Source organism: Syngnathus floridae, chromosome 11 (genome assembly GCF_059516105.1).
Source record: "Syngnathus floridae isolate MCC-2025c chromosome 11, RoL_Sflo_1.0, whole genome shotgun sequence".
Taxonomy (NCBI): domain Eukaryota; kingdom Metazoa; phylum Chordata; class Actinopteri; order Syngnathiformes; family Syngnathidae; genus Syngnathus; species Syngnathus floridae.
In genome coordinates, this window is record NC_142423.1 from 9,838,657 (window position 1) to 9,865,398 (window position 26,742).

At 41.7% G+C, this 26,742-nt stretch overlaps 5 protein-coding genes across 14 annotated transcripts; 2 read left to right on the forward strand and 3 right to left on the reverse strand.

The window, feature by feature from the left end:
• The first annotated feature begins 68 nt into the window (after positions 1 to 68).
• Positions 69 to 4,367, forward strand: hemk1 (HemK methyltransferase family member 1). The gene is made up of 11 exons (XM_088388847.1): positions 69 to 293; positions 710 to 883; positions 957 to 1,048; positions 1,122 to 1,215; positions 1,703 to 1,819; positions 2,113 to 2,177; positions 2,260 to 2,309; positions 2,383 to 2,488; positions 3,065 to 3,160; positions 3,338 to 3,448; positions 3,637 to 4,367. Exons 1-11 carry the CDS (start codon positions 219 to 221, stop codon positions 3,695 to 3,697), a joined length of 1,041 nt encoding a protein of 346 aa, XP_088244973.1. The 5' UTR covers positions 69 to 218; the 3' UTR covers positions 3,698 to 4,367.
• A 698-nt stretch (positions 4,368 to 5,065) lies between these two features.
• cisha (cytokine inducible SH2-containing protein a) lies at positions 5,066 to 9,742 on the reverse strand. Its single transcript, XM_088388849.1, has 3 exons — positions 9,093 to 9,742; positions 7,362 to 7,528; positions 5,066 to 5,811 (listed from the first exon to the last, which is right to left on the reverse strand). Exons 1-3 carry the CDS (start codon positions 9,110 to 9,112, stop codon positions 5,309 to 5,311), a joined length of 690 nt encoding a protein of 229 aa, XP_088244975.1. The 5' UTR covers positions 9,113 to 9,742; the 3' UTR covers positions 5,066 to 5,308.
• Positions 5,552 to 25,746, forward strand: aurka (aurora kinase A). 9 transcript variants are annotated; one of them, XM_088388836.1, is made up of 13 exons: positions 5,552 to 5,702; positions 12,021 to 12,091; positions 20,198 to 20,310; positions 20,439 to 20,600; positions 20,671 to 20,785; positions 23,264 to 23,329; positions 23,896 to 24,247; positions 24,323 to 24,365; positions 24,443 to 24,634; positions 24,782 to 24,920; positions 24,995 to 25,143; positions 25,219 to 25,393; positions 25,516 to 25,746. In XM_088388836.1, the coding sequence occupies exons 6-13, from the start codon at positions 23,267 to 23,269 to the stop codon at positions 25,696 to 25,698; spliced, it is 1,296 nt and encodes a 431-aa protein (XP_088244962.1). In that variant the 5' UTR covers positions 5,552 to 5,702; positions 12,021 to 12,091; positions 20,198 to 20,310; positions 20,439 to 20,600; positions 20,671 to 20,785; positions 23,264 to 23,266; the 3' UTR covers positions 25,699 to 25,746. The 9 variants fall into 9 exon arrangements, with proteins under 9 accessions (XP_088244962.1, XP_088244967.1, XP_088244969.1 ...); XM_088388841.1 differs by lacking the exon at positions 5,552 to 5,702 and adding an exon at positions 11,387 to 11,537; XM_088388843.1 differs by lacking the exons at positions 5,552 to 5,702; positions 20,198 to 20,310 and adding exons at positions 11,387 to 11,537; positions 20,311 to 20,354.
• On the reverse strand, positions 13,074 to 18,880 carry twf2 (twinfilin actin binding protein 2). 2 transcript variants are annotated; one of them, XM_088388845.1, is made up of 9 exons: positions 18,553 to 18,877; positions 17,259 to 17,437; positions 16,088 to 16,183; positions 15,892 to 15,996; positions 15,696 to 15,710; positions 15,421 to 15,546; positions 15,191 to 15,341; positions 14,111 to 14,232; positions 13,074 to 13,899 (listed from the first exon to the last, which is right to left on the reverse strand). In XM_088388845.1, exons 1-9 carry the CDS (start codon positions 18,647 to 18,649, stop codon positions 13,732 to 13,734), a joined length of 1,059 nt encoding a protein of 352 aa, XP_088244971.1. In that variant the 5' UTR covers positions 18,650 to 18,877; the 3' UTR covers positions 13,074 to 13,731. The 2 variants fall into 2 exon arrangements, with proteins under 2 accessions (XP_088244971.1, XP_088244972.1); XM_088388846.1 differs by having other exon boundaries at positions 13,726 to 13,899; positions 15,191 to 15,334; positions 18,553 to 18,880.
• wdr82 (WD repeat domain 82) lies at positions 19,493 to 22,459 on the reverse strand. The gene is made up of 9 exons (XM_088388848.1): positions 22,057 to 22,459; positions 21,569 to 21,666; positions 21,064 to 21,130; positions 20,876 to 20,975; positions 20,653 to 20,769; positions 20,432 to 20,587; positions 20,235 to 20,304; positions 19,874 to 20,016; positions 19,493 to 19,661 (listed from the first exon to the last, which is right to left on the reverse strand). Exons 1-9 carry the CDS (start codon positions 22,215 to 22,217, stop codon positions 19,632 to 19,634), a joined length of 942 nt encoding a protein of 313 aa, XP_088244974.1. The 5' UTR covers positions 22,218 to 22,459; the 3' UTR covers positions 19,493 to 19,631.
• Positions 25,747 to 26,742: the final 996 nt, after the last annotated feature.

Genomic DNA, 26,742 nt, shown 5'->3' on the forward strand with positions numbered 1-26,742 from the left:
CACGAGTGCCTTTTAAAGCATCACGGCTGAACGTCAGTGCTGCGCGGCCACTTGCGCATAAGTGACGTCACTTAAAAATGTCAGTATGTTTGCTACTGCGCCGTGTACCGTACAGCGACAACAAACCTTCCCCCAAACATGAATGTCGAATAAACGCCACATTAGACGGCTAAAATAATAATTTGTGTGACCAAATATGTTCAATTTAACCTCATAAGATGTTAAGTATGATAAAATTTGCGGGGAAAGTCAGTAAGCAGAGGATACATTTGTTAGTTGGCAGACAGTTAAAGGTAAGTGGGTCATTTCGAAAATTACATCTTGAAATTCGCGGCGTGCTATTTTTGCTTTCCTTAAGTCATTTCTCAAACAATGTCAAATCTTGAAAACCATCGTGTATTACAGCAGTATCTAGTCAGGGTTAACTCTTGCAAAAATGTTTTCAGAGCCAACAATTGTGTTTCAAGACTACATTTTTGATTATGTGTGTGTTGACTTGGTTAAGCCCACAAAAATGCCAGTGAGCTCCTTCCTTCATTCTTGAAGCATTCCTTCCTGTCTGATTCCTTCCCTTCTTCCTTTCAATTTATACATATTTCCCCTCTTTTGTCAAGACTGCACTCTTTCGTCCTTAAGATACTTGTACAAATAATTGTTGTGAATTTGTTAAAAATGTTGATGAAATATTCTTCGATTTATTATGTTTTAGGAATTTTTGGACTCCTGTGCGGTGCGTCCTTGCAGTTTCCAGGCCTCACCCTCAGGCAGAATAAATGCCCGGCAAGCAGCGGATATTTGGAGGAAACGCTTTGAGTTGAACGGTGTGTCTGAGCCTGACCTCTCCAGTCAGTACATCATTGCCCATGTGCTCGGGGCTAAGACTGTGAGTCAAGGAATATGCTCAATCGTTTAATCTTTGACCCTACGTGACTCAGTTGTATGTCTATAACCATCAGATAGAAGGAGTTGAGCAGCATAGGTTATCTGCATTTCTCACCCAAGAGGAAACACAGCAAATATGGAAACTCTGCAAAAAACGCCTCTCCAGGTTTAACGTCAATAAAAACATTTAACGTTGTTTATATCCATTCGCACTAATTTAATTTATGTGAATGTTTCAGGATGCCTGTGCAGTATGTGATCGAAGAGTGGGACTTCAGAGATGTGACGCTCAAGATGAGGCCTCCCGTATTCATCCCACGACCTGAAACAGAGGTTTTATTTTTCAAGAATACTGAAGTGCACATCTTCATTAATAGTGTTGTCAAAGCAATGCTGCAATGCGTTTAGCCACTGGATGAACTCAAATGTAGGTTAATGTGGAACCTCCAAAGTTAAACACCATCTGTTTCGTAACGCTGGATGACTTGATCAATTGGTTTTCAAAGTCAAATTAATTTTAGTGTAAGAAATCATGTAAATTCATTCATTCGTTCCATCTTTGTAGCCCCACCACTAAATAAGATGGTTAATTCAACCAGTCTTCCAGTAAATGGACCTTCTATTTTTTTTCTTAGAAGATAGAAAATACCCTTAAATAGAAGATGGAATAATTAGTCGACTGTGCTGCAAGGAAAAATAAAATCTCACAGATTAATTGATTTTGTTACATTATATTTGTCTATTTTTGTTGTTGTCATTTTACCCTTTCAGTGCAGAATAGTATCAAAAGTGCTATGTTGTGTTGTGTGTGTTTGTACAGGAGTTGGTAGAATTAGTTGTTACTGATCTGCAGAGGAAGGCTGGCTCACCTACGTGTTTGGAAGTGGGATGTGGCTCTGGTGCCATTTCTCTTAGTCTGCTGAAAAATCTGCCACAGGTCAGCGCTTCACTCTATTGACTTTAGGACATTCAATTCTTGCGATCTACAAGATGCATTGTCATCCACATTAACTTTCTATTTTGGAATCCCTGAACTTAGCCTGTTTTTAGGATATCACCATTTGACTCAATTTCCTTGATAATTTAGTATTTTTTTTCTTCAATGTGGGAAAACAGAATTTTTGTTATTTTTTAATGAATAATCAAATATTAATAATATGAAATAAATAACCCAAATATTACAAACAGTTCTTCGTACATAATAAAAAATAATTGTGCTTTCCAATGTAGCTCAGAGCCGTTGCAGTGGACCAAAGTGAGGAGGCTGTGGAATTGACAAGAGAAAATGCATTAAGGTAACTTTAATTGTTAAAATCTTAATGTGTGTGTACGTGCGTACATGGGTGTTTAACATGTTAATTCCACATATTTCAACAGATTAGGGCTTCAAGACAGATTAAAAGTCTATCACGCAGATGTCACAAAAGGTAACTGAATGCTGATTGAGACGCGCATACACACACGTGTAATTGTTTAGAAATGATTTCATGTTTTTGTCAGATGCAGAGACCGTGGCGCAGCTGTGTAGCAATGTCTCTGCATTGGTCAGCAACCCTCCTTACCTCTTCTCAGACGATTTGCTTTTGCTGCAACCGGAAATTCTGAGGTTACCAACGAAAAGCGGGGGAAAAAAAAGGACATTGATAAAATTGTGTAAAAGCCTTTGAGAAACAGGAAGTATTTTATTGATGTGTGGACAATTTACAATTGCAATGGGAAGCGAAACTTCCTTGGTAGAGCTTTATGCTCTTTTTTCATCATTTAAAAACAGTCAAGTCCAAAGTCAGTGTAATTACTAAATGATAGGAAAAATACAAAAGTTATGCTTTTATGGCTACTCAGAAATGGTTCATAGAAGATATCAAAACAAATCAAATTGTTAATTAAAAAAAAAAGCTGTGTTAAAAATAGAAGACGTATTGATAGTCGCAACAGCAGCAAATGAATGTGTTAAAATTCAATTGTATCATTTGGAATAGATGTCTGCATATGACAAAAACAAAATGCTTATGTATATGCTTGAATATGTGAAGTTCTAAGTTTCTAAAATTCCTTGCGTACCATCCCATGGAAATTGACCAAATTTTCTAATTTATTCAAATTTTCTACCACCTTTGCTATGCTAGGTAGAGAACAAGACTTTTGCACAGTAGAGTGTCGATCATACAGTGTATGTTGGCAGGTTTGAGGACCACGCCGCCTTGGACGGGGGAAAAGACGGCTTGAAAGTGATTCGCCAGATTTTAACCCTGGCTCCCCGGATTCTGTCAGATGACGGGTAATGCCCAGATGCAATTCATTTTTCGAACAACCCATGTACGGTGTGGCCCTAAGCCTTTTTAATGAGACATGTGCTAGTGTTCTCCACCCAAAAGCTGCTTGTGATAATCTTGTGCTATTTGTAATTGCATTTAAATCAATCCCATGCTTTTTTGTCCCCCCGCACAAACAACAGCTGTGTTTACTTGGAGGTGGACCCCAGACACCCCCAGCTCATTCAGCATTGGGTGGAGGTCAACGTGGAGTGGCTGCATTTGGCAGAGACGCGACACGACATCACCAGCAGGTTTGTCTGGAGAGCGTAATGCTGAATTTGATAGACTAGGCCCATGACTGTCAATTAGATTCCCACCGCACGGCTGATCTTAATTTTATTTAAAAATTAGACACGAAGTGCGTGTGATGCTCTGCGCCACGTTTACATCCGATGTTCAAATTGGAAAAGGATGACACTGATTTTTTTGTGTTCCCCAGGCCTAGATTTTGCATTCTTCGGAAAGCCAAGTCAAACGACCATGAGCTGCACCTGGGTTGAGAAAACCAGATCCTATTAGGGTGGCTTTAGGCCCGCTCGTCAAAACCCCTGCTCCCCCTTTGCTCCCGAGCCGCCAAACACGTTCCGGCTTTAATCTCTCGAAATTCTATTATTTCCCGCAGGAATCATATAAATCAACCGCGCTGCTGCACTTTTTAATCCACGTTCGCCCCGTGCCACGGTAACGTTGAAAAATGTGTGTGCGGTGGCACAAAAGCGGCTCAAAGCTGAAGGTAATTACCAAGGCTTTTCTTAGAAGCCTCTCTCTCAGAACCGTACCCTCCTCCCTGGAAGCATTTTGTAGTTCCGTGAATCGCCTGATGAACGGTCCCTCCCCTTTGCCCGTCCACTCGCTGACTCAGATGCAGGCGCACACGCACAATGTGGCCTTTACTGCCTCATGCAATCTCGCACACACATAAGGCCACACGGTCTCTCTTCATTCCTAAAGCGATCAAAGGGCTCAAATATTTCCCGTACGCCGCTACGGCCAAAACAATCCTCATCTGGAGCCAAACTAAAACTGTCATCATTGTCGGTGTATGACTGAATGTCGCTGAGATTCAAAAGGGGAATTTAACGACATTTCGCGGAAACCAGTCGAGTAGGTTTAGTGTAATCCATCTCAACACAAATAAAAGGACCACCTCTTGGGGACAAAATGTCTCAACAGCTCTCGTCACCGTGTATCACTATATGAAGTACGAGATTTCCTTTTTAAGGATAAAATCTTTAATATAAGACTGAGGAACATGATATTTATACATACACGATTGAGCTAAGGTTTGTAACCCATACGTACACACGACCAATCAGGTTTGAGGGTCACATAGAAATATTTGGGGTTTTTTAAGGAAATGATTACACATCACCAATGTCTGCATTTATTTCTGATTAATATCTTCATTGAGAAAAAAATCCTCTTAAAAAAGCAAAGGACACTTCCAAATGGCGCCATGGTTTTGAATGGTAGTGTATGTACAATTGTGCTCATAAATCTACATATACTCACAGCGTATGGACATGAGTGATCAAGAAAAAAAAATACTGTTTTTTAATTTGAATAGGATTTATATGAAATTACAGGGAATTTCAGAACGGCACAATCATTAAATAATAGCAATAAAGAAAACAATGAGATGGTCCTCGTTCAGTTATTAGACATTTTTTTCATACAATGTGAACGTGAACTTATGAGCACAACTCTACCTGTATACACTATATATATGATTGTGGTCAAGTAGTGCCCCCCCCACACACACACACACATGAAAATAGATATTTTCAGCTTTTAGAATTTCTCTATTCTTGAGTCTGGAATGGTTGAACAAGGTAAAAGTAGAAAAACAATGACACAATACACATGTAAAAGGTAGAAAAGGGTTTTACTGAGAAAAGACAGCAAAGGCGTGTAATCAGTGTATGTGCATCTCATGCAATTCAGTCCAAATATGATACATGCACACTCGTGTGCGCTGATATGAACATGTTTAAAAAAAAAAGACCCTGTGTCCAAAGTTTCGAAGCAGCAAATGTCATTTCAGCGTGGAGGGGGGGTGAAACAAAAGGACCATTTTGTGTGTTTGTCCTCCTTTGCAGTCGAAACAAGCCTCATAACTTGAAAGGATATTCCTGTAAGAAACGCAGCAGAGGCCTGGGGAGTGGTAGCTGGTCGTGGCTCTCCGAATGCCTGTTGATGACGAGGCGGGTGAGGTGCTGCAAGGAGGGCAGGCCCTGCGGCTTGTACACGGGCCGCTTTAATTTTAGCACCACCGACGCCGACGCCTCTTGGATTGTCACTTTGGAAGAGGCCTCCTTGGCCGCTGTGCTCCCCTCCTCGTCTTGAGCTCTCCTCTCCAATCCCATGTAGTGCTGGACCAAGCTGGGCACGTTGGGGAAGGACGACAGGCTGGGCCGGGCCGGCGAGCTGCAGTCCAGCAAGAAGCGAGTGCAGCTGTACTGGATGCGTATGCTGGTGGGACCGCGGGCCGTCTTGACCGAGAGGGTAAGCATATACAGAGGGTGGCTGCTGTCCCGTACCAGAAAAGCCCCCTCAGAGGCCTCTTGAAGTGCACCGTGCGCCTGGGCCGCACTTACAGCTCCCCAGTACCATCCTGCAGTACACACATAACACCATGTTAACACACCTTGTCAGCCTACGTATATAGAAATAATAATAAGTAGAAAAATAAACATCCTTAACCAAAAAAATTCTAGATAAATATGTCCCAACCGTTTAAATCATTCTCATGTGAGCCCACTAAGAAAAAACATCTGTAAATCCCAAGACCTGGAAATAATGTGATTTTATCGTTAGTAAGTACAACGGAAGCCTTGGTTTAGATGGCACGGTCATGCCAATTTCAAGGTTAGAAACTGCCCAGTGTCGGAACGCAACACAACAAAACTGCTGCATTTTCTATTTTTAGAAGTTTTTTTTCCATCCAATTGTCAAGGTGGAGCGTAATGAGCTCGTTTGAGCAGCGGCGTCAAAATACATCATGACACGCCACACACACTGTACGTCGCCTTTTTTTTAAATTGGTTTTACATTCATGGCCTTGAGGTGTTTTTCAAACCAACTTTTACTTTATTTACAACTATTTTGAGGTTACGAACAGCATGTAATGAACTACTTTGCGCAACGGTGCTAGAATACGTCATCACGTGGCACAAAATTACAGCCACATTTGTTTTATATTTATGGCCTAATAGTGTTTTTCTGAGAAATATCTATGTCTTCACTACTGCATTACCTTAAGTTAGTAATGGACTATGTGGCTTGTTTTGACTTGTGTACAGCAGAAGACCTCTGTACCTGAGAATCTTATTACATAATTTTTCAGTGACGTCTGATTGCCAAACATGTTATTCATCAATGTTTTGGTCAGAATTGATCCTAAAAGAAAGCTCAAGATATTGTAAGGAGTTTTTACATCTATTGGTTACACAGTTACCATATAATCAACTTTAGTTCCAATGTGGCACGCCATCAAAGCAAATTTGATACCGCTAATCTAAGTCGACAATTGTGTTTTTGTTTTATGTGGCCTTTATAAACAACACTGGCAAAGAGAAAAATGTGTGACAACTGAACACAAATTAATATAGTACTTATTATGCCGCTGTACAAACTAGCGAACTGCAGGTTGTTTATAAGCTTGGAATGTCATATATATCAAGACCGTGCTAAACCAAGGACCCATTGTACTTTCTACCAAACAAATGCTGTGTTCACTTACACATAAAACTGATACACGCCCCTGTTCAAATGTCTGGGTTTTCTAATAAAAAAATAAGACCAAGATAAACCATTTAAAACATTGCCCTATTAATGTGACATAAAATCTGTACAATGTTTAATCTTCCAGCGAGGATGTAAAAACAACTGAGATAATATGGTTGCATAAGTGCGCACACCCTCTTAACTGATTGTGGCTGTGTCACAATCAACCGGTCTCTTTTGAACTCGTCTTTAATCCTAAACAAAGAGTGTGCTGATACACAGTAAAATATATAGCTCTGTACTGTCAACAATGAATCCCAGCAACAGGACAACAATAGGTGAACAGTACTACTCTGAAGCCACCCCTATCAGGTGTCTTCACATGCTCAGTGGTTCTACTTTGTTTTAGAAAGTAGAACTGCCATGTTCATACTGCACCTGATGTCTCTAGGTAGCAGAAATTGCTTGCAATGGCCCGCAGATCCTTGGTGGGATCCCATATTGGCGGGCTGCTCTGAAGGCAAGGCGCAGATGCAACCGTTCCTGCCCGCATGCCCCTCAGGGGGGCCTCAGTCGATGGAGCGGTGGGCAAATGACCTCGGGGACTGAAAGTGACAGGATATCTTAATTAGGTTTAAGTGGTAAACAAACAAAAACAAAGAGACTTAATGTATTTAGAGTTTGAATGCATCTACTGCAATGATGTCAGTGTAGATGCTAACAACAAATGGTCCACTCTCAAGAGTCAACATAAGGTGTTGTTTAACTTTGTCACAAGGCGGCTAATCCAGTAATGGCAGTTTACAAATGCAATAAATGTTTACACTATAGTCACCTCCCTGCCAATCAAGCTAATTTGTCACTAAGTTTTTAACAATGCCCTATACTGTATCATAATGAGCGTAATATTGTAATCAGGTTAAATGCAAACACAAGGAATGTTACAGCAGAGTTTACTCCCAGGAGTCAATATAATTCCTTCAGTAAAGGATTTTGTTTGGCCAAAAACTTCATAAAACTTATACAGTCATAAATTCAGTTTAAATGCTATTAACAAAAACGTAAAATATAAAAAAAAGTATATAGTACAGTTTTCTTCTGTTGTCAACGTAATGTGTTATTTTGGGTTTTAATGTGGCCTAAAATTTCATAGTAGTGGAAATTGAACAGCTATGGTTGTTTACAAACACAACCGTTAAAAGCGGAGTTTATTCCCAGGTTTCACTATAAAGTGTAGTTAAGACCATTAACATGGCCCAAAAGGTCAAAATAGAGGATGAAACTGTAAAAAAAAGGGTTTTACAAATGTGAAAAATGTTCACTGTGTTATTTAGGCTTTTAATATCAATCGCCCCAAACTTCATAAAAGTAGGATTAAACTATGGTATCAGGTTAAAAGCGACTTACAAACAGGGCAAATGTGCAGAGCGCTCACAAGCCAGTCCTTGTCTGACTTAAATTGCGCAGTGTCCTTTTTAATTCTCCTTTTTCTTCACAACACATTGTGTCTGACTTAAATTGCGCAGTGTCCTTTTTAATTCATCTTTTTCTACACAACACATTAATAATATCAGTTTAAATTGTATGAACATTCACAAGACCTGCGTATCCGCCATAAGTCCAAGATGTTTTTTAAGTCGTAAACTAATTATTTTCCTTCATGATGACTTTACCCAGGAGTTAACGTCTGGTCGGTTGGTAATTTAACATAAAATGCTCCTAAATAATAATGCAAATATAAAACTATATAACAATGTTGCCTACAGAGTGTCTCAAATTTGTTGTTGTACCTCGTGGCACAATTTTTAAACTAATACCGAGAGAATTGTTCATCTCCTCACGGGAAAAAACGCGTGAAACCAGTTTTAAAACTAAACAACTTTAAGGTCTTACTTTTAGATTAGAATTAGTGTTCTACGTTTCTAGTGAGTATCACTTTGGCCAAATATATTTTCTTAGAAAGCCGTCTATAATGCAATAAATTTATACATACAGCGCACACACATTCACAATCATCCAAATCAAATGCATACAGAAGGAGATTATTTAACTATATTAAATCATTTACATTATGCATTGAATCTGTTTAATCTCGCACATTGGATACATCGTTCGCACGGTCTTTTGTTGTTGATTTAAAAGCAAACAAAGACATGATGTACTACTTACCCTGGCACACAGAGAATCATACTCAAGCCACACTTTAATTCCAGTCGTATTCCCCTCCTCTCTCTTTGTTAAAAAAGCTCAAACTAAGCAAAAATACCTTGTAAGAAATATATCGATATAGATATTTCCCGAAAAAAAAAGCGGTGGTTGTTTGTCAATTTGTGTAAACGCGCGACGTTGCCTTGTTGCTCGCCAAAGTATACGACGTGTATTTGGTGGTGCCTTTTAAATAACAGTTAGATTTAGCGGCCTCGTTTTGTGGAGTGTGTTGTCGCCAGAATCGGGAGCTTCCAATGTGCAAAGGAGACGCAGCGCAAAGGCTTGGCTTTTGTCAAATTGACTGTTTCCTAGAAGTCTATTCTAAGAACGCCTCTCGGCACCGGCAGCGCTGACGTCACGGACTCCGGTGGCTGAGCGCGCGCACGCGATCCCCGACGCGCTCTATCTACGCTCCTTTTTAAAACAAGCATTCAGGTCTAAACGCGACAATCCGTGGCTAATAATCCCACTTCGGTGATTTTGCTGCGATATCCGCGTTTGTGAATGTGCGTGTCTGTGTGCGCGCCCCTCCGCTTGTTTTCTGCGCCGCCGCGCGCTGGCTGTTGCGTTCGCTGAAGCGAAGCGCGCTCCCGGGAATCGAGCGCTGGCTTCTCTTTACACGCTTTCCAGGAATCAGCTTCCCTGCGCTTTGACTCCGCCTCGCCGGACCGCCCCCGGAGCGGGCTTCATTCTGGGAATTCACCGTCTCGACATTAAAGATACTCGTCGTGCCCGGCAGGGGCGTTGCTAGATTCCCCAGGTCCCAGGAAAAACTGACCATGGAAGAAATAGAGAACCAAGTTATTTAAAAAAAAAAACAACAACAACAGAATAGCTGACACCGTAGTCTTGTGCATGCTTTTAAACTGCAGCTAGCACGCCTTGCCTTGTGCAAGACTGCAGAGTCTACGGGGTTTCCATTTGAGTCCTTGATATGAACCAATATTAGCAGTTTTTTGGAGCCCTGGAGCCACCAGAGATCAGCAATTAGCAAGGGGTTCTACTCAAAGGGTTATTGTTGCAGTGCTTTAGTTTGAGCTGTTTTAATCTGATCACGATAGGAAATCAAGACTGAGAACGAAACACAGGGTGAGACGTGGAAACATTTTGCTTACATGGCCAACAGCCAGGACAAGTCGTAAAACACAACAAACTAGTCTGCAAAGCCAAAGCAGCCAAACAGCTCCCTAATCTAAATCGAACGAGTGTGAAATATTTTATGACTCGCAGACTTGTGCCCACTGGTTTAATTTGATGAGCCAATTAAATCAAGTGTTTGTTGTTTTTAGATGACCTAAATTGAGTCATAGTTTTAATTAAGACACATGATTCTAGAGAATTATGTAAACATATTGTTTGCTGTGAACGAAATGAAAAGTTGTCAATTGTTTTGTCATTGATATAGACCAATGGGGGCTCCCTTCATCTCAGTTTGGGGTCCTGGGCAAACGCCTAGGTTGCATGCCCTGTTGCTGCATCTGCGCCACATGCACACGCACAAACATTCTCCAGCTCAGTGTGCATTTCCCTCAGTGGAAGAACACTGGCAGCCAGTATTTGTGAAAACATGTTGCTATTTTGAGTGCCAACGAGGAAATATTACAGGTTAAAAGGCCCAGTGCGACTTGTTTTGGAACGTCTGAATTCAATTCTCTGCCTCACCAGGAGGTCACGATAGGTTGAGCATGCACTGACTGACCTTGCCCCTTACCCCACTTACGGTTTCTTGAGCTGCTGTTGTGTATAAAAAGTGAAATCTTGATGTTCGTAGCCGATTGTCATAAAAATCTACGTGGACATATGTAAAAAATATGACAATCACGGTCTCATATTAGACCAAAACATGTCATATTTTATGACTGTTATGTCAAAAGAGTTGCCTCATTAATACTATATTATCCATATCAACCCAGAGGTTGATCAGTAATCATTGAAATTAAGCCATTTTTATTGTTTTGGGATGGCAAACATGTTTAACACTTTATGACAGCAGAGCGTAGTAAACATTTTAACATGGCAAACGTAATCACGATGATGAAAAAAATCCATTATTAATTTTGGTTTGGCAAATGTCTGAACAGTCAAAACAGATTGACTGCTTTTTTTTTTTACTTTCAAAAAACAACAACTCCCTTGAATTTTTTACAGACTTTCCTTGAAACACCCTCTAAATAACAGCTTTCCCAAATATTTCCGCTCACACGCATGTGGTGGATTGGCCTCCCACCAACACATGCAACTATTTAAGAGTCGTTGCCATTTGCACTGGAGTGAGCTGATACAGTCCTGCTCAACGGGAACCCTTTCCTAGAAATCCTGAAGCGAGCGCTCTTCTCAGAAGGCTTCTGGACTTTTGTCTATCCGGATGCAGTTCAGCAAATATATTTTCTCATGTAACAATATGAGGTAGGGGGGAAAAAAGTTCTTAAAAGAATTAACGTTGTAACGTAAATCAGTCAGAGTTTGTGTAAAGTAAATAAATTGTAGTTTGCAGGCAGCGCTGCTTGTCAAGCTGACCTCATAAATGCGGTTAGCCAGATGATTAATATGCACGTATGTGAGCCGGCCTATTCCGAGGAATTCTCCTTCCCTTGAGGCATTTTTCCGGCAGGCACTTTAGAAGGTCTTGTTATTGAATCGGAGCCACAATATGAGCTGTCATTTTTTTTTTTCCGTGTTCAGAATACACAAGAGCAGATTCTAGGAATACTGAAAAAGGTTTGTCTTCGAGATCTAACAGGGAAGCGGGAAAAAATGATATACACAGTCAACTGGGTGCTTACCAAGTATTTTTCAGGGAAAACTGGCGCTATTGGTGAATGTTTGGTAGGTAGGTGGAGGATGACAGATTTTTGGCTAATGTTTTCATCACTGCTTGTTTGTCCGCAGTACTCAACAATGAACTCGCATGTGCTGATCTGAGGAGTGTGTGACTTCCCTCGAAGCAAAAGTGACGCAAGGTAAGACGTTTTGTGCATGCTTGAAATTAGATAATTGTGCTTTCTTAGAAATGTAGATATTGGAAAACATTTTTTGGTTTTATATTTTCTGCCATTTGATTGTATATGGCTTGAATGATGCAGTCCATCTCCAAATCAAATTGCATTATTTGACATTTCATACTCCCATATCAAATCATCCTTTCCCATCAAATTGAATTTAAATGTCAATTACCCCGCACCACCAATAAATAAATAAAGTAACACTAATAATATTGTACTTTAGAAAATCTTATTATAAAGATTAGATGAAGCAATTTCTGGAGAATTAATAAATATTGTAAATATGTTTTGCTCAATAAATATTTATTGGTAAAAAATGGAAGAATGTTAAATGATGAATACCGTGGAATTATGGAATATAATTGAATGATTATTTAATAATATCTGACCAAATGTATAAATGGTGCCGACGTGGGGACTCTCATCTCTCAAAGCTGGCTGATAGGAGGCTTTCTAATCTTCTATCTCTTTTTTTTTTGTAATCATTTCCTGATACTTCTGGGAATTTCAGTCCAATCCAATGTTCTTCATGATCTTGTGCGTGTGATAGTAGCGCAGGTGGGATGGACAAACATGGCTGCCAAATGTGATTTTTCACGTCACCTCTTATCAGTGGTACTTCGCCAAAGTATGTGAGAGTTTATGAATGGACGCTAATGCTGCTGATACAGGAGTGCTAGTTCCAGAAAATCCATCTCTGAGCTCTTAATGGCTTGATGGTCACGTATTCAGGCACTTTGTGCTGCTGCTACAACACTGCAGAATTGTGCTATTAACTCACTTGAGTGTTGTCTGTCAACGTGACCACCTCGCTTCTGCTTTATGACTGCATGTCGCTTTTGTTTTTTTAAGATAATTAACTTATCCATGCATGGATATGTTTAACAGCTGCCCGCTGAGTGAGAACATCTTTAGCACAGTAAAAACATTTTTATTTGGAATTTCATTTTTGTTTCGTTTTTTTTTTTTTTTTTTTTACAAACATCGCTGGTACAAAAATGGATTTAAAACTCCACTGCAGTTTTTTTTTGTGCAACTCTTATCATACTGTAAAGAAATCATCTATTTGTTCGGTACAGTTTAACAGAATGGAGGAAAAAAAAGAAACCGATTGGCTTCACATTATCACTTCCATCCTAGCTGGCACATACTAGTTGTGTTCAGAATAAACACGAGGGCATTTTCTTCAATCATGATTGCTGGCAGGCTAATCACTTCAATCTTACTTTATAATTTTACCTTTCTAACATGGGTTCACTCTGTTTAGCAAATCACCTGTATGCAAAACTACTTTTTATTTAACTATGTAAAATTCCTTTTTCATCATGTTCTGTAAAGGAACAAGACTTGTTTTAACTTGTGGCGCGTTCCCATTGCCTTTGTGTACGGAAAGCTACTAATATACGTATATTATTAAACACGCCAATATTATTCTGAACTATTCATAGAACGAGACTAGCCTATAGTATGTCACAGATGTCCCGTGCCCACAAGGAATTGGACACTGAGCGCTTTGTTGCGGGCCTGACGAGGTGTCAGTGTTATTTTACAAGGTGCCAGTACTCGAGTAACACCTCAGCGGTACGATTTGTCCGACTCTACCCGTCCTGCATGACCTCGCCCGGGCCTTTAATTAGGCGTTTGAGTCCCCTCTTGCCTGCGGGGCCGCGTGGTTTGGCAAAAGCCTGCTTGAAAGCATGCTGCTTGGGATGGACCTCTTCGTACAGAAACCCCTCTGTCAACTCATCTCCGTTGTCGATTTCCAACTAAATAGAGAAAAGGAAAATATAATGCATTTGCCGCGCTGCACTTTGCGTGGCTTGTTTGTAAAATCCTTCACAAAAATGCAAGGCACATCATGTTTCTCGGAACTTCAAATTCTTTGAAAAGAAAAATGCAGAGCATGTGACCTCAGCGTCCCCAAAGGGATTTTGTCCTTCGGTCGCTCGATTGAATTTTCTATCCATGTACTTTTACCTTTTTAGCAACCTGCAGTCGATAATCTCTCTCCACGTCCTCCAAGAGTCGACTCTTGCAGCTCGAGTAGAGCATTCTCTCTTTAATGTTGCAGTTGTATCCAGGCATGGAGTAGATGAAAACTAACAAAACAGGATGGCAGACATTTAATTGACACAAAAGCTCAAACCATCACTTCGGTACCTTCTTTGCCTTTTCGCATATATTTTTTATTTATAAAATGTGATTAAGAGTCGGTAAGACAAAGCAAGGCAGCTAATAGGTGTGCTTCAGAAGAGTTGTAGAACTTTAAAATGTGTCAAATAGCCCTGTGATTGACTGGTGTTCTTTTCCTGACATTTGCATTTTATGTGCGAATTTAAATGGGCAAACGATGACACATGATGCCGCAAGTCATTATGATGTGGCTTGACCCATGGATAAAGGATGCCCTTTGTAATAATGTACTTTTGAATCTTATGATTCCCCTGAATTGCGTCCCACGATCAATTCGAAGAAGCCTCGAGTGGTGTTTGAATAAAAGTGTATTGTATGTTTATCCATCAATCCATTTTATCATTTACACTGATTGTCCTTGTGAGCATCATCACGGCTCAACTGACTTTGAAACAAGGTACAATCTGTACAATCTCACATCCACAATTTTAGACAATTTAGACTCCAGTGCCAGAGCCAAGATTCAAACCCAGATCCTCAGAACAGTAAGGCTGACAGTTCATGTTAGGTAATGCACCTCAAATAATTTGTTTGATATAAAAGAAACCAGTGAAGTGAGTAACGCTGACATGCTAAAACGACATGATCGCCGTGCTGCTTGTGGTTTAGAAAAGAATAGAATAGAATGCCCTTTAGTGTCATTTTACAACTTAGTTGTACAACGGAATTTGGAGAAATAAAAATAAAAAACAATTTCTCCGAAATCAAATTACTGCTAGTTTGTCTCATCCTCCTTGGCTATTTTAGACGGCCGGTCTCGTCTGACTTCTGCTGCTAAATATATAAGCCTGTTGTCGGGGGGGTTCACACGCAGAGACATTCCATCTAAATACAAATGAATCATGAGACTCAATAATGGCGTACCAATGGATTCCAGGTAGTCGCCTTCATGGGAGTGTTTGTAGAGGAAGAAGTGATATCTTGGTGTGTCTTTAGGAACCCGGCAGGGCAAATCCCGCGTCTCCGTCTGGTGGGAATGAACCAGTTCAATGGTCTCCCGCTCCACATCTAGTTTCTGACAAAGAGGATGTGGTCATTCTTTTTTTTTTAAATTATTATTATGGCGTTATAAGTGGCGGTGGTGTGGTGCAGACCAGCTGTATGTAGTTGATCTGCTTCTGGGCAAGTTGCTGGAGGGCTCGTCTGGCCGTCTCCTGCAGCGGGAAAGCCAGGCCTTGAAGGGTTTGTGCGTTACTATCCACGCTGTTCTCTGCCGTCACCTGCAGGGGGCAGCAAGCACACCTCTCATCTTACGTGTTGTTAATGATGTTACCAAAGAACAGATTTAGGTCAAATTCAAGGAAAGGCTAAAATGAATCTGGTGTGATGATATCGTGAAAATGTTTGGGAAAAATAATGATAAACATACCTGTTTGACTCTTCCCTGTAAAAACAATCAGAGTGGAACGTTAGCTATTAGAATGATTCACTCAAACAGCATTCATAGGGTGCCTTGCAAAAGTATCCACACCCCTTTGACTTTGTTCACATTTTGTTTCAGTCAAACCGAATTGTATGAATACTTTAGTGATGGCAGAAACACCAAAGTGATTTTGCCATCTCACCTCAGTGAGCTTGATCCTCTGCAGCTCCTGCTCAGCTAGTGTGAGCGGGGCAGGACCGCAGCATGACGATACATGACGCTGGTAGCCCGACAGGCAGACGTCTTCCTACGGGGAGGGCAGGCAAGAGATAACAGTCGAACAAGCTACTTTTAAACACACCTCACTGCTGCATGCTGCCAACCAAATTGACTCTGACCTCCAGTGTTCCAAAAATTTCATACTTCACGTGGCCACCACCAAACTCCTTCTTGACCATGGCACGGGTAGCAGCATACAGCATCTTGTCTTTGACCTGGAAACAGCAAACAAGCAGGGACTCTAAATTACAGGTTTTTAGATCAAATAGAAAAAGAGCTATTCAAAAATATTTGGAATCGACAAAGTAAAACATTGTGTTCTACTTTTATTTTGCTTTGAAATATCTTTCTATCCCTAAATTACACACCTTTGATTTTTGACAATGCTTTAAAAGCAAAAACGTCACTAGTGTTCGACAAAATAGACGGCATGGTTGGAACTGAAGTGACCAAGACCTACGTACATACGGGACCATATTTACATCTGTAAAAACTGTGACATGTGACGCTGAGTTTTGTGTGTGTACACGTGTCATGCCATTGACACATTCTGTTTACATTAGAAGTTTTGTTTTTGTAACGAGAACAATGATCATAAAATTACAATTTTAAGATTGTAGGCTCAAGTATTGTAAGATAAGCACTTTTATATATATAAAGTGGAGTTTTAATTGAGCTAATCTGATTCATCACAGTAATGAAAAACTCCACTTGGCATTGGGCATTGGTTTATTCCAATGGTTTTAGTCATACAATGAGTTAATTTATTAGAAAGAGTCCATTTAGATCGTGTAACGTCCCACCGTATCAGTAATTCATAGTGGCGGCTCCAAATGAGGATGAATTCATATTGCCAAGAGCCAAGACAGCTTGTGATGCAGTCAGCTGCTTGTTGTTGTGCTGACACTCTAGATTGAGATCATTTGATGAATTGCTGTGTAGCATGCTGGTTACACACGCAATCACAGCTGAACACACCAGTCATTGTTAAAACAAATCTTTACCGTTTTACATGGTAATGCATTTTATCTGAAAATCTCACTCCTCACATTCTGGTGCTGTTTGGTTGTCAAACAGATTAACGGGAATTGAAATAGCCTGATAAATTCACGTATCATGAAACTAAACTGAAGTCAAACCACCATTTAAAGTGTCGGCGTGACAGACACAGAACAGTGTGACCTATGCTATGCTATGCTATGCTATGCTATGCTATGCTATGCTATGCTATGCTATGCTAATGCTCTTGTCAGTGTGTTGATCGTAAAGGTGACGGCCATTGTGACATACGGAAGACTGATCAGGTGACCAGGATAGGAAGAGCCACTCAAAGCCCAGAGCATTGTGGGAGTCCAAGCGGTAGAGCACATAGCAGGGCTCCTGTCGGTCCAGCAGAGGTAGGAGGAAGTGGTCGTAGTCCTGGTCCCATCTCTGCTCTGGTTCCCTGTAGGCCCCCAGCACCAGCTGTTCTGAAAGTCAACCCAGGCAAACATCACATACCTTGCGTTACGACACATACCAGTGGGATGACGTTATGTTTAGCTTCTTTAGTATACCATTTTATTTCTCCCTCCCTCTCTCACCTTGTCTGCCTCTGATTGCTACCTAGCTAATTACCTAGCTTAGCTTTGCTAACTTGTCTCCTGCACACAGCTGCTATTCTGAGGGACAACACATTGGAGATGTGACAATACCAGCTTTAAGTATCAAAAGAATGCCAATTTTGTTGGGTCATTGGTGCCCTTATCCTTGCTTTAGATTGCACAAGTGTCAATCATGAGTCAGGGATGAAAAAAAACCAAATGATTGCTTGTGAGTAGAAAATGGTTCACATGACACACCCAAATAAAAGCTAAAGCAGTTATGTCACCGATGTTAAAAGGGACTCGTACACAAAAGCAAGTCATGAGTGAGAATCAGATGCACACACCGCATGAATAATAACACCGGCCTCACTGACCGCTTTTCCCACTTGACACTTCAGCAGCTGCCTTCAAATCTTTTATCCCCTCCCTTTCCTTCCCTTCTCTAAATCGTTCTGGGTTATTTTTCTTAGAAATGTTGGTTCCAACCGCCTTCAGTGCAGGCAGATAACATCGGCTGTTCTTTTTTTTCCTGAAAACCAACCCATTTTGAAATGATCAGCAAGACCATTATAGCACCGCTGTAATCAAGGCACCATGGAACTGATGCTTTAGTGGAGCCCATTCTATTTGTTGCTCTGTTTTACTAATATGGATATTAGTAAAAAAAATATTATAAGGCTGCCCTAGTTCTTTTAAATGTCATGTAAAAACAAAGGAATGTTGTTTGAGTTTGGGCTTGGTGCCTTATAGCCAGGGGTCACCACATGATGGTTCATATTTATAAATTCAAATGCTCATATGACCCACCATGTTTTTTAAATTGACACCATAATTCATGGTTGTGGAATCTGGACTCCTAAAATGCAAAATCGGTGATTGTAAAGATTCCAAGAGGGCCCAATAACAAGGATATAAAACCAACAACTGCAGCAAAGCTAATGAAACATAACCAACATAGAACATTCACTCCAGGGGTGTGTTGTCGTGGGGCCACTCACCGTCTTGTATTCGCACCTTAATGAGGCGCAGCGCTCCCCCTCTCGCCCGGGCCAGAAACTCCCTCAGCTCTGGCGTCACCACCAGGGCTAGAAACATGGCGACTCAAGCAGTAGTAAGCAAGCAGCAGAGTGGTCCTCCTTTTGCAGGCCCCAAGAAATGGTCTCTCCAAGTCCCAAGAAAGTTAAAAACTATTTACTGCGATTTACTTGGCCAAGTTGAAAATGTCAAAGTTGTGTAGAGCTGTAAGGGGCATAGGGACCGTATGGGTGTGCGAGATAGGACATCGCTCAAGCAACTGGGACAGTATCGTGTGCACACAGATGGGGAACATGATCTGACTACCAAATTTAGCTCCCACTGACAAGTCCACTCTTGGTGCTGACCTGTAGGAAAAAAAAAAAAAAAAAAAGCACCCAACACCACAAGTGGGGGGGCAGGTCATGTAGTACATGTATAATCACAAGCTTTTCCATTAGAAATATTGTGTTTTTTAACCAAATTTAAAAACATTGGGATGTATAATTGCTTACATAATTACCCATGTTCACGATTGTTTTTTTCTTCATTTCTGTGTAGTCAGTCAGTCATCCAGGTCATTATAATTTAGAATGGTTGACTCAAGGGCATTGGATTCTTGTTAAAATTTGTTGTTTTTAGTTATTGTCAGATAAATATGACTTTAGCAACAGCTTTTATGGCCGATGTTGATGACGTCACTGTTAGCTGGAGGCAAAAGAAGGGAAGCCAGCAGTAAACACCACTATTCTTTTCTACAAAAATGTCATTTTGTTGTGTTTTGGTTACCAAAACTGTAAAAAAAAAAAAAAAAAAAATTGTGAATTATATCATACCCCATCATCTGCCGCCAGTCATGAAATGTTAAAATTGAGCAGCAAAAGTGTAGAAAATATTAAGAAAAAGTAAACAAACACCCAAGAATCACCAAGATAAGTTTTTAATATAAAATAAAAAATATACATAATAAAAATGGACACATTCTACTTCTGCACACAACATATTTACAAGTTATTGGATCACAAAGACAGGATGAGATGCCGCCCCCTGTTGGCCGCACACTTCAGTCGTCAATGGTAGGAAGCCAGAACGCCTAAAAGGACAAGCGTATATAATTCAAAAAGACACATTTGTGTGCATTTGTATTTTACGAGCATTCAAAACGTGTTATGAAATTTTCCCCAAAGATGCACATCACAGTTAATCGTTTTGCCTCCAGTCTGTTGAGAACAAACAAACTAGTATTGCTTCTGCGATGCGTTGTTAAAGTTCCACAACACATACGATGGCGCGGCTCTCGCTCACCATATTGGAGCAGGCGCTGGCGAACGTCATGAATTTGGGGTTGAACTGGAGGCATGTGATGGGCCCCGTGTGCTTTCCGTCTAGTACAGCCACCTTCAAGCCGCTCTCGGCGTTCCACACGTGGATCTTGCCGTCCTCAGAACCTGCGTTACAGACAATTTCAAATACGAGCCCAGCCAGAAACAACACCTAAACTGCAAGCAGGAGTAGGCAAATGATGAAAAGATTTGTAAAATATTACTTTATGAGCAAATGTTGGCACTGTGTGTTTTTATTCAACTTGAATGCTGTCATCAATTACGCTCTCATGCATCATTTCTGCAGGATTTCTGTGTGGAAGGGGCTGCACAGTTTAACTTACCAATGACGACGAACTGAGAGTCGGGTGTAAACGAGGCTTCCAGAGTGACCCCTTTATTGTTGTTGTATCCCTGCAGGTAGAGAAACACAACACTTAGTGACGCTGATCACTGCAGAGTCTGTAAAGTACAACCACAATAATGAACTGATTGGAATTGTTCCACCAGTGGCTCTCTGGCTTGTTCTCATCCATCTCACCCCGAAGGAATGCAGCACGGCCCCTTTAAATGCATCGAGGATACGGAGGGCGCCGCCGTTGGTGGAGAGGAGAATGAGTTTCCCGTCGTTGCTGAACTTGAGTCCCGTCCACTCGCACGTCCTGTCATACTGCAGCTTGAAGGTCGCGAAAGGACCCTGCCAACCGAGGGTAAATGCCCAGTGTGAAGCTGCCCGACGTCGCCGCATTGTCGTGTGCTCACCTTGTCAAATGACCGCAGATCGTAAAGCTTCACCATTTCTGAATTGATGCCTGCTGCAAAAATGAGGCCCTCCGGATCGAACGAGCATACCGGCTTCCCTTGAAGGTGCATGAGACCCTGCATGTGATGACAGGTGGGTGAGACGGTACTTTAAAGAAAAAGGTGACTTTTTGGAATGTTTGGAATTTTCCCCAAGACAATATGCACAACACATCTGGATTACCTGGCAGTTAGGCGAGCGCAAATCCCACAGTCTTATGGTTTTATCCAAGGATCCGGAAATGAAGGTGTCATCCACGGGAGACATTGACAGCGAAGTCACTCTGAACACAACAGTCAAGTGGATTAAGTCAATGTGCCCGAAAGGAAGGAGGGGAGAAAAAAAAAAAAGACACGACTATCGGTTCCCACCTTTTATTGTGGCCTGGGAAATAGCGGATGTATTTGTTGTCGTGAAGGGACAAGTATCTGATTGTATCTTTGGGAATGAAAATGGAAATACATTGGTGACATAGGTCATTACATCATCCATGACACATTTAAGAAACAAAATCAGACTCGAGCAGTGGTGATGAGTGCGCTCGGACATGGGCAAGGCAGTCATTTGTACAGTTAGCTCCAGTGTGGGGCACAATCATAGGCCCAAAAACTGTACAAACAACTACCTCAGACCAGAGCGAGCAATCTTGTGGCAAGCATCCTGGAGACACAAAAACACACACTCTTACATTTACCTTCCACAAATTGCATCTACCAGATGATACGTTTAAATGGCCTTCATGTTTCCATTTATTAAAGAGGTGGCTGTCATTTATGAGGATATATGGTATATGTTCACCATTAGCATGTCTGATTTATAAGCAACACTTCATGATAAGAAAGAATAAAACACTAAAGACATTTGGCTTCAACATACCATCGATTTTGTTGGAACTGTAGACCACTGTGTTGGCTGCATGTGTGTACCTGATCAAATCCACTCCATACTTTTTACTGTAGAGAGTCCTCTTGGGTCTGGAAACACATTTTAGAAAGATTGTTATAATGGAAGGGTTAAGGGCGAACTAGAGGCTGCAACAGTTCAATTAGGGTGAGAGACCTAAAGCTTAAGCACTTAAAGACAATCACAACGGCACAGAATGTTCTGTACATTATGTAAAAAAATGACAAAGTAAAAGACAACAAAAAGATGACACTGGGCTGATCGTAAACAATTCCATTTGACTCAATCAAAGAAGGGATTCGAACCAGAGCTTAACAATGTGTGGCAAAAGACATAACCACTATCATTCAATACCTACAATAACTCGTTGGTTGATTTAAAAAAAATACTATGACTAACCTCGCCAGTTACTGCTAACTAGCTTTAGCACGTCAGCTATCAAAATACCCAGTCTTACTTACTTCCCCTCCTGACAGTCGTACAACACGAGCGAATCGTCATCACTGCTCGATATGATCGACTCTCCATTTGAGCTGAAGTCGAAGCAGTTGATCTTGTCAGTGTTCTCCCGGAAAACCTTTGCCACCCTGAAGCTCCGCAGCACATTGTCCGTCAGCTTCATGGCGGCCTCGCTCTCTCTCTATAGCTGTGTCCTGAGAGGGGCTTCCACAGACCGCTTTATACAAACTTCTGAATACACTTTGCTTCTAAAATATACTATGAGGTCCGTAAGAGCGATAACCGTCGTTTTCGACAACAATTAAGGCGCGATCTTGTTTTTCGCAACGCTACCATTACTTGATTCAACCCCCGCGTAATGTCGGCGTCGCGCATGCGCGGCTGGCGCCAAGCGACAGCTCGAAACTACGTGATTTCGGTGTATCGCGAGATTGACGTACTGTCACTCGGGTAGTGTTGTTTTGCGCCACATACCCACAATCTGTTAACAGTATATCTTAATCGTGACCCTAATGTCATCATATTGACTACACGTCATTTTTTTCCTGCACCAAGTAGCTGTAGCTCTTTATTTTTTTCCCCTGCCCTCCGCTCCTTATTATGACGTCACGTTTCTAACCTTTGTCAGCCAATGGGTGGGCGAACAGTTTATTCTCTCAGCCAATAGCAATGCATTCCAAGCTTAAAGGTTCGGAAGCGAGGGACTTTTGAAATTAAACAAACGACTGGGGGCGACCTTTGCGCCCATCGTCCTTCCTGAATCCAGATTGTACTTTTTAGGGGAAAAAAAAAAAAAGATTATTATTATTATTATGGACGAGTGCTAATACTGTCCTAGGCTTCGAAACGTTGGAAATAAAATCAATTTCTGTGACTTTGTCGCTTGTACCCTTACATTTGCTGCAGGGGCACTTCACCGTAACCTTAGCTAGGTTAACGTTGCCTACCATCGCCGTAGAATTTCACACTTTTTGGTAAGTTTGACTATAAGTTAACTTTAAAATGCTTACATTTCGCATTCGTGAAAGCCAGTCTTACAAATTTCTCCATTGTGACTGTAAAAGCTTTCTTTATTGTAATTGTGTCGCGCGTTGTTATTCGCCTAAGGCTAGCTGGAAGTCGCTCTTCTTTAAACGACGATGTTCACAATGTGCATAATAGACGCCCATTATCATTTTCTATTACAATATTGATTGTTCCCTCTATCAGACCATGGAGACAGATACCAGGCTCAAACTACAAAACAATCTGAAGACTGAAAGAACTGAAATTAAGGTAAGTGGCCGCAACATGGTCTCAACTACAGTTACAGCACTTAAATTCACACCACCAAAATAATCTGTAGTGATTTAAGGGCCTTTTTGGGATCAGATTTACATCAAACTGGCCCGTCCACATTTGGGGCTCACAGGACTTGAGGCAAGCATTGTAATTCTATTGTTTCCAGGCTTGGTTTGTCATGTTCTGTTGTCACCGAGTGTCTGAAATGGTGATCCATTGACATAAAAAATCAGATGCACATTCCTACTCTTGCTCCTTTCAACCTATGATCAATGAATGTCGCTCTTTCCAGTAGTGCTTGGGCATTTTTTGCTTTTGATTTTTCATGCAAGCAGGAGTCAAGGTAGTGATATATGGTGGGGGCCAAGGCAAAAAGAGTTTTGTAGGTCCTTGGAAGAAGCCTGAAGTGATTCCGAAACTTTATTGGGAAGCATGAGAGTGATTTGCTGAGGAAAAAAAATCATAAAATGGTTCATAGAAAATAGAATATGGTTAATTGGAAGGGATATCTCAAGACATTTTTCTTATTGATGATTCATTGTGTTTTCCTTTCATTCCAGCGAGCTGAGGATGGACCAATGCGTATCCCCGTGTCCCAAATGTCCCATATGGCCTCAAAACGTCTCGGAGTCCCATCCCAGCAACCGCAACGCATTCTGACAGTGTCCAATGGGCCTCAGCGCTTTGTGCACCCGTTAAAACACAGCAAGTCTGCGCATCACCTCCTCAGTTCCACCAAGCCTGCACAACCCGACAATCAGAATGTCAAACCGGCAACGGCAAATCCGCAGCCCAAAGCTCCTGTCCGGCGGAGCCAGCCTATGATGAATGAGCCTAAAGTGAACCTGGGGATGACAAAACCTGCTGTTGAAGCCACTGCCACGGAAGCTGCAAAACCTGAGATGCCACAAAGTACGCACGTGTCAAATGTATCCATTAGTTAGCGTAGGTTATTATTGCCATAATATCTACATTTTGTTTTGTCAGAGGAACCAGCCAAGAAAGATTCTGCAGACACATCGTCATCCAAGTACATCTTTTTGCATTAACACGCCACGTTTATTTATTGTTGTATATTGAGACATGTTTGGTTTTGGGGCGGCGCAGGAAGCGTTGGAGTCTGGACAGCTTTGAAATCGGCCGGCCACTGGGAAAGGGCAAGTTTGGCAACGTCTACCTTGCCAGAGAGCGCCAGACCAAATTCATCCTGGCCCTGAAGGTGCTCTTCAAAAAGCAGCTGGAGAAGGCGGGCGTGGAGCACCAGCTGAGGAGAGAAGTGGAGATCCAGTCTCATCTCAGGTGAGAGAGAGAAAAAAAATAGCGTACACATAGCCTCGCGTGGTGGATTAAAGGTGAAGTTTAAGATGATGATTAAAATGTTCAACACGCGTGGGAGGCGGAAACTACTATCTGTCATGCACTCACTATACAAATGCTTCTGCGCAGGCACCCCAACATCCTACGCCTCTTCGGCTATTTCCATGACGTTTCCCGTGTGTACCTCATACTCGAATATGCCCCCAAGGGCGAGCTCTTCGGTGAGTTGCAGCGCTGTGGATTTTTCCCCGAAGATCGCAGTGCTACGGTAAGTTTTATTTAATTTCAGCATCCAAGACAGCCTTGCATGTTTCACTAGCTATGCTCACTGTGCCATTCTAGTACATCATGGAGCTGGCAGATGCCCTGGACTACTGCCATTCGAGGAAGGTGATCCACAGGGACATTAAGCCCGAGAATCTCCTGCTGGGCACCAACGGGGAGCTGAAGATCGCCGACTTCGGTTGGTCCGTCCACACACCCTCGTCCAGGTGCTCCTTCTTCCGTATCTTCGTGAGTGACGGTGACCTATGACTGACACACATCTCCTGTCCTTCCTTGTGCAGGAGGTCTACTTTATGCGGAACACTGGATTATTTGCCTCCCGAAATGATCGAAGGGAAGACCCACGACGAAAAGGTGGATCTGTGGAGTCTCGGCGTGCTTTGCTATGAGTTCCTGGTCGGGAAACCACCGTTTGAAACCCAATCTTACAAGGACACGTATCGCAGGATATCCAGGGTACGTAAGACATCTGTAGGTTGCGGTCGATAAGGGATAAGGCAGGTCCATATTTGTTTTATGTGTGTGTTATTTAACCTGTGGCATTTTTATCTTTTGCCATCTCTTGTTTCCCGGTGCAGGTTGAGTACTCGTACCCATCGCAATCCAGCGTCAGCGAACTGGCCAAAGATTTGATTTCTCGCCTGCTGAAGCACAATCCTGCATATAGACTCCCCATAAAAGGGGTTCTGTCTCACCCCTGGGTGGTCCAAAACTCCACCAAGAAGCCCAGCGCCCACGGCATGGAAGAGCTCAGCCACTGATGGAAATAAATAATTTCATGCTGGCCGTTTTAAGTACAGGCAACTTGAGCCGCGCCTTTCTTCTGGTTTCCCTTCTTGTAAATATTTCTCTCTTCTAATAATTGAATTTTATTGACTTGAAATGTAAATAAGATAAAATCCTCTTGCACTTTGCCTTTAGCCTAGCAACCTCTTGACGTTTGTTGGGTGTGCTGTTTTGGACAGCAGGGGCCGCCAGTGCACCACTATCGCTCATATGGGGGGGGGGGTTTCTTCCATGGTCTTTGTTCTTAAATTCTTTTTGAAGCGCCAATAAAAGTGTTGAACCCATATAATTTGCTGTATCGATTTGCTCTCATTTTGCATGACCTTGATTTTGTTGTTGAGAAATTAAAAGTTTAGGTTTGTCCCTACTCCTACGCATCCAAACCAGATTGGATCAGGGTTCTCGGAGACCGGACATTCATGGACAGGTTATACATTAATGATAATTATTTACCGCTTCTGCTGCTTTGTTAACAGGGTGGCTAATTGTTTTTTTCCCCCATTTAGTATGGCTAAATGCACGCCAGCCTCCACATGTGAATCATGACCGTGCAGACGCCGCTGCAATCAACACCGGGCATTAACAGGTAAGAGCAGACGGTCTTGTGTATGCTCCGAGCGCAAAATCTGCTTTTATTTATTTATAGCACGGCCCAGTGGAGAAAAGGCTTCCACTGAATCATGTTCTTTATTTGGTATTTTTGTTTACGTGACAGGGTGTTCAGTCGTTCTACCCACGTCAGCCCAAACAAAAACCCTATAAACGTTCTGTTTTGGGGAGGCCAAGACCAGTCTTTGGAAATTTGTGCAATTTTTAGTGCCCCCCCCCCATCGGAAAAAAAAAATGGGTGTCTTCAGAAATTCGCTCTGACGCCCAAGGCGGAGCTTTCTTCCCTCCTATTATTTCTGAACGCTGTGTGTTCTAAACCAATCAGCAGCTCGTGCTTGAACTGTTTCCATCTCCACTGCTTGACGCACTGGCGTTCACAGAATGTATACGTGTGTGTGTGTGTCTGTGTG

Bases quoted from the DNA above. Each gene is read 5' to 3' on its own strand.
- wdr82 (XM_088388848.1), bottom strand. From the start codon at position 22,217: ATGAAGCTGACGGACAATGTGCTGCGGAGCTTCAGGGTGGCAAAGGTT. The intron at 20,770-20,875 runs GTAATCCAGATG...CATCACATGCAG, and splicing joins TGCGCTCGCCTAACTGCCAG to GGTCTCATGCACCTTCAAGG. The intron at 20,017-20,234 runs GTAAGTTAAACT...TCTGTAACGCAG, and splicing joins CTCTCAGTTCGTCGTCATTG to GTTCTGAGGACGGCAAGATC.
- cisha (XM_088388849.1), bottom strand. From the start codon at position 9,112: ATGATTCTCTGTGTGCCAGG. The intron at 7,529-9,092 runs GTAAGTAGTACA...TGTCACTTTCAG, and splicing joins ATGATTCTCTGTGTGCCAGG to TCCCCGAGGTCATTTGCCCA. The intron at 5,812-7,361 runs GTGCAGTATGAA...TGTGTACTGCAG, and splicing joins CTGCTACCTAGAGACATCAG to GATGGTACTGGGGAGCTGTA.
- hemk1 (XM_088388847.1), top strand. From the start codon at position 219: ATGTTAAGTATGATAAAATTTGCGGGGAAAGTCAGTAAGCAGAGGATA. The intron at 1,049-1,121 runs GTTTAACGTCAA...TGAATGTTTCAG, and splicing joins TGCAAAAAACGCCTCTCCAG to GATGCCTGTGCAGTATGTGA. The intron at 2,178-2,259 runs GTAACTTTAATT...ATATTTCAACAG, and splicing joins ACAAGAGAAAATGCATTAAG to ATTAGGGCTTCAAGACAGAT.
- twf2 (XM_088388845.1), bottom strand. From the start codon at position 18,649: ATGTTTCTAGCCCTGGTGGTGACGCCAGAGCTGAGGGAGTTTCTGGCC. The intron at 17,438-18,552 runs GTGAGTGGCCCC...GTTGACTTTCAG, and splicing joins TAAGGTGCGAATACAAGACG to AACAGCTGGTGCTGGGGGCC. The intron at 16,184-17,258 runs GTATGTCACAAT...TGCTGTTTCCAG, and splicing joins GGTCACCTGATCAGTCTTCC to GTCAAAGACAAGATGCTGTA.
- aurka (XM_088388836.1), top strand. From the start codon at position 23,267: ATGGAGACAGATACCAGGCTCAAACTACAAAACAATCTGAAGACTGAA. The intron at 24,921-24,994 runs GTAAGTTTTATT...GTGCCATTCTAG, and splicing joins CCGAAGATCGCAGTGCTACG to TACATCATGGAGCTGGCAGA. The intron at 25,144-25,218 runs GTGCTCCTTCTT...TTCCTTGTGCAG, and splicing joins GTCCACACACCCTCGTCCAG to GAGGTCTACTTTATGCGGAA.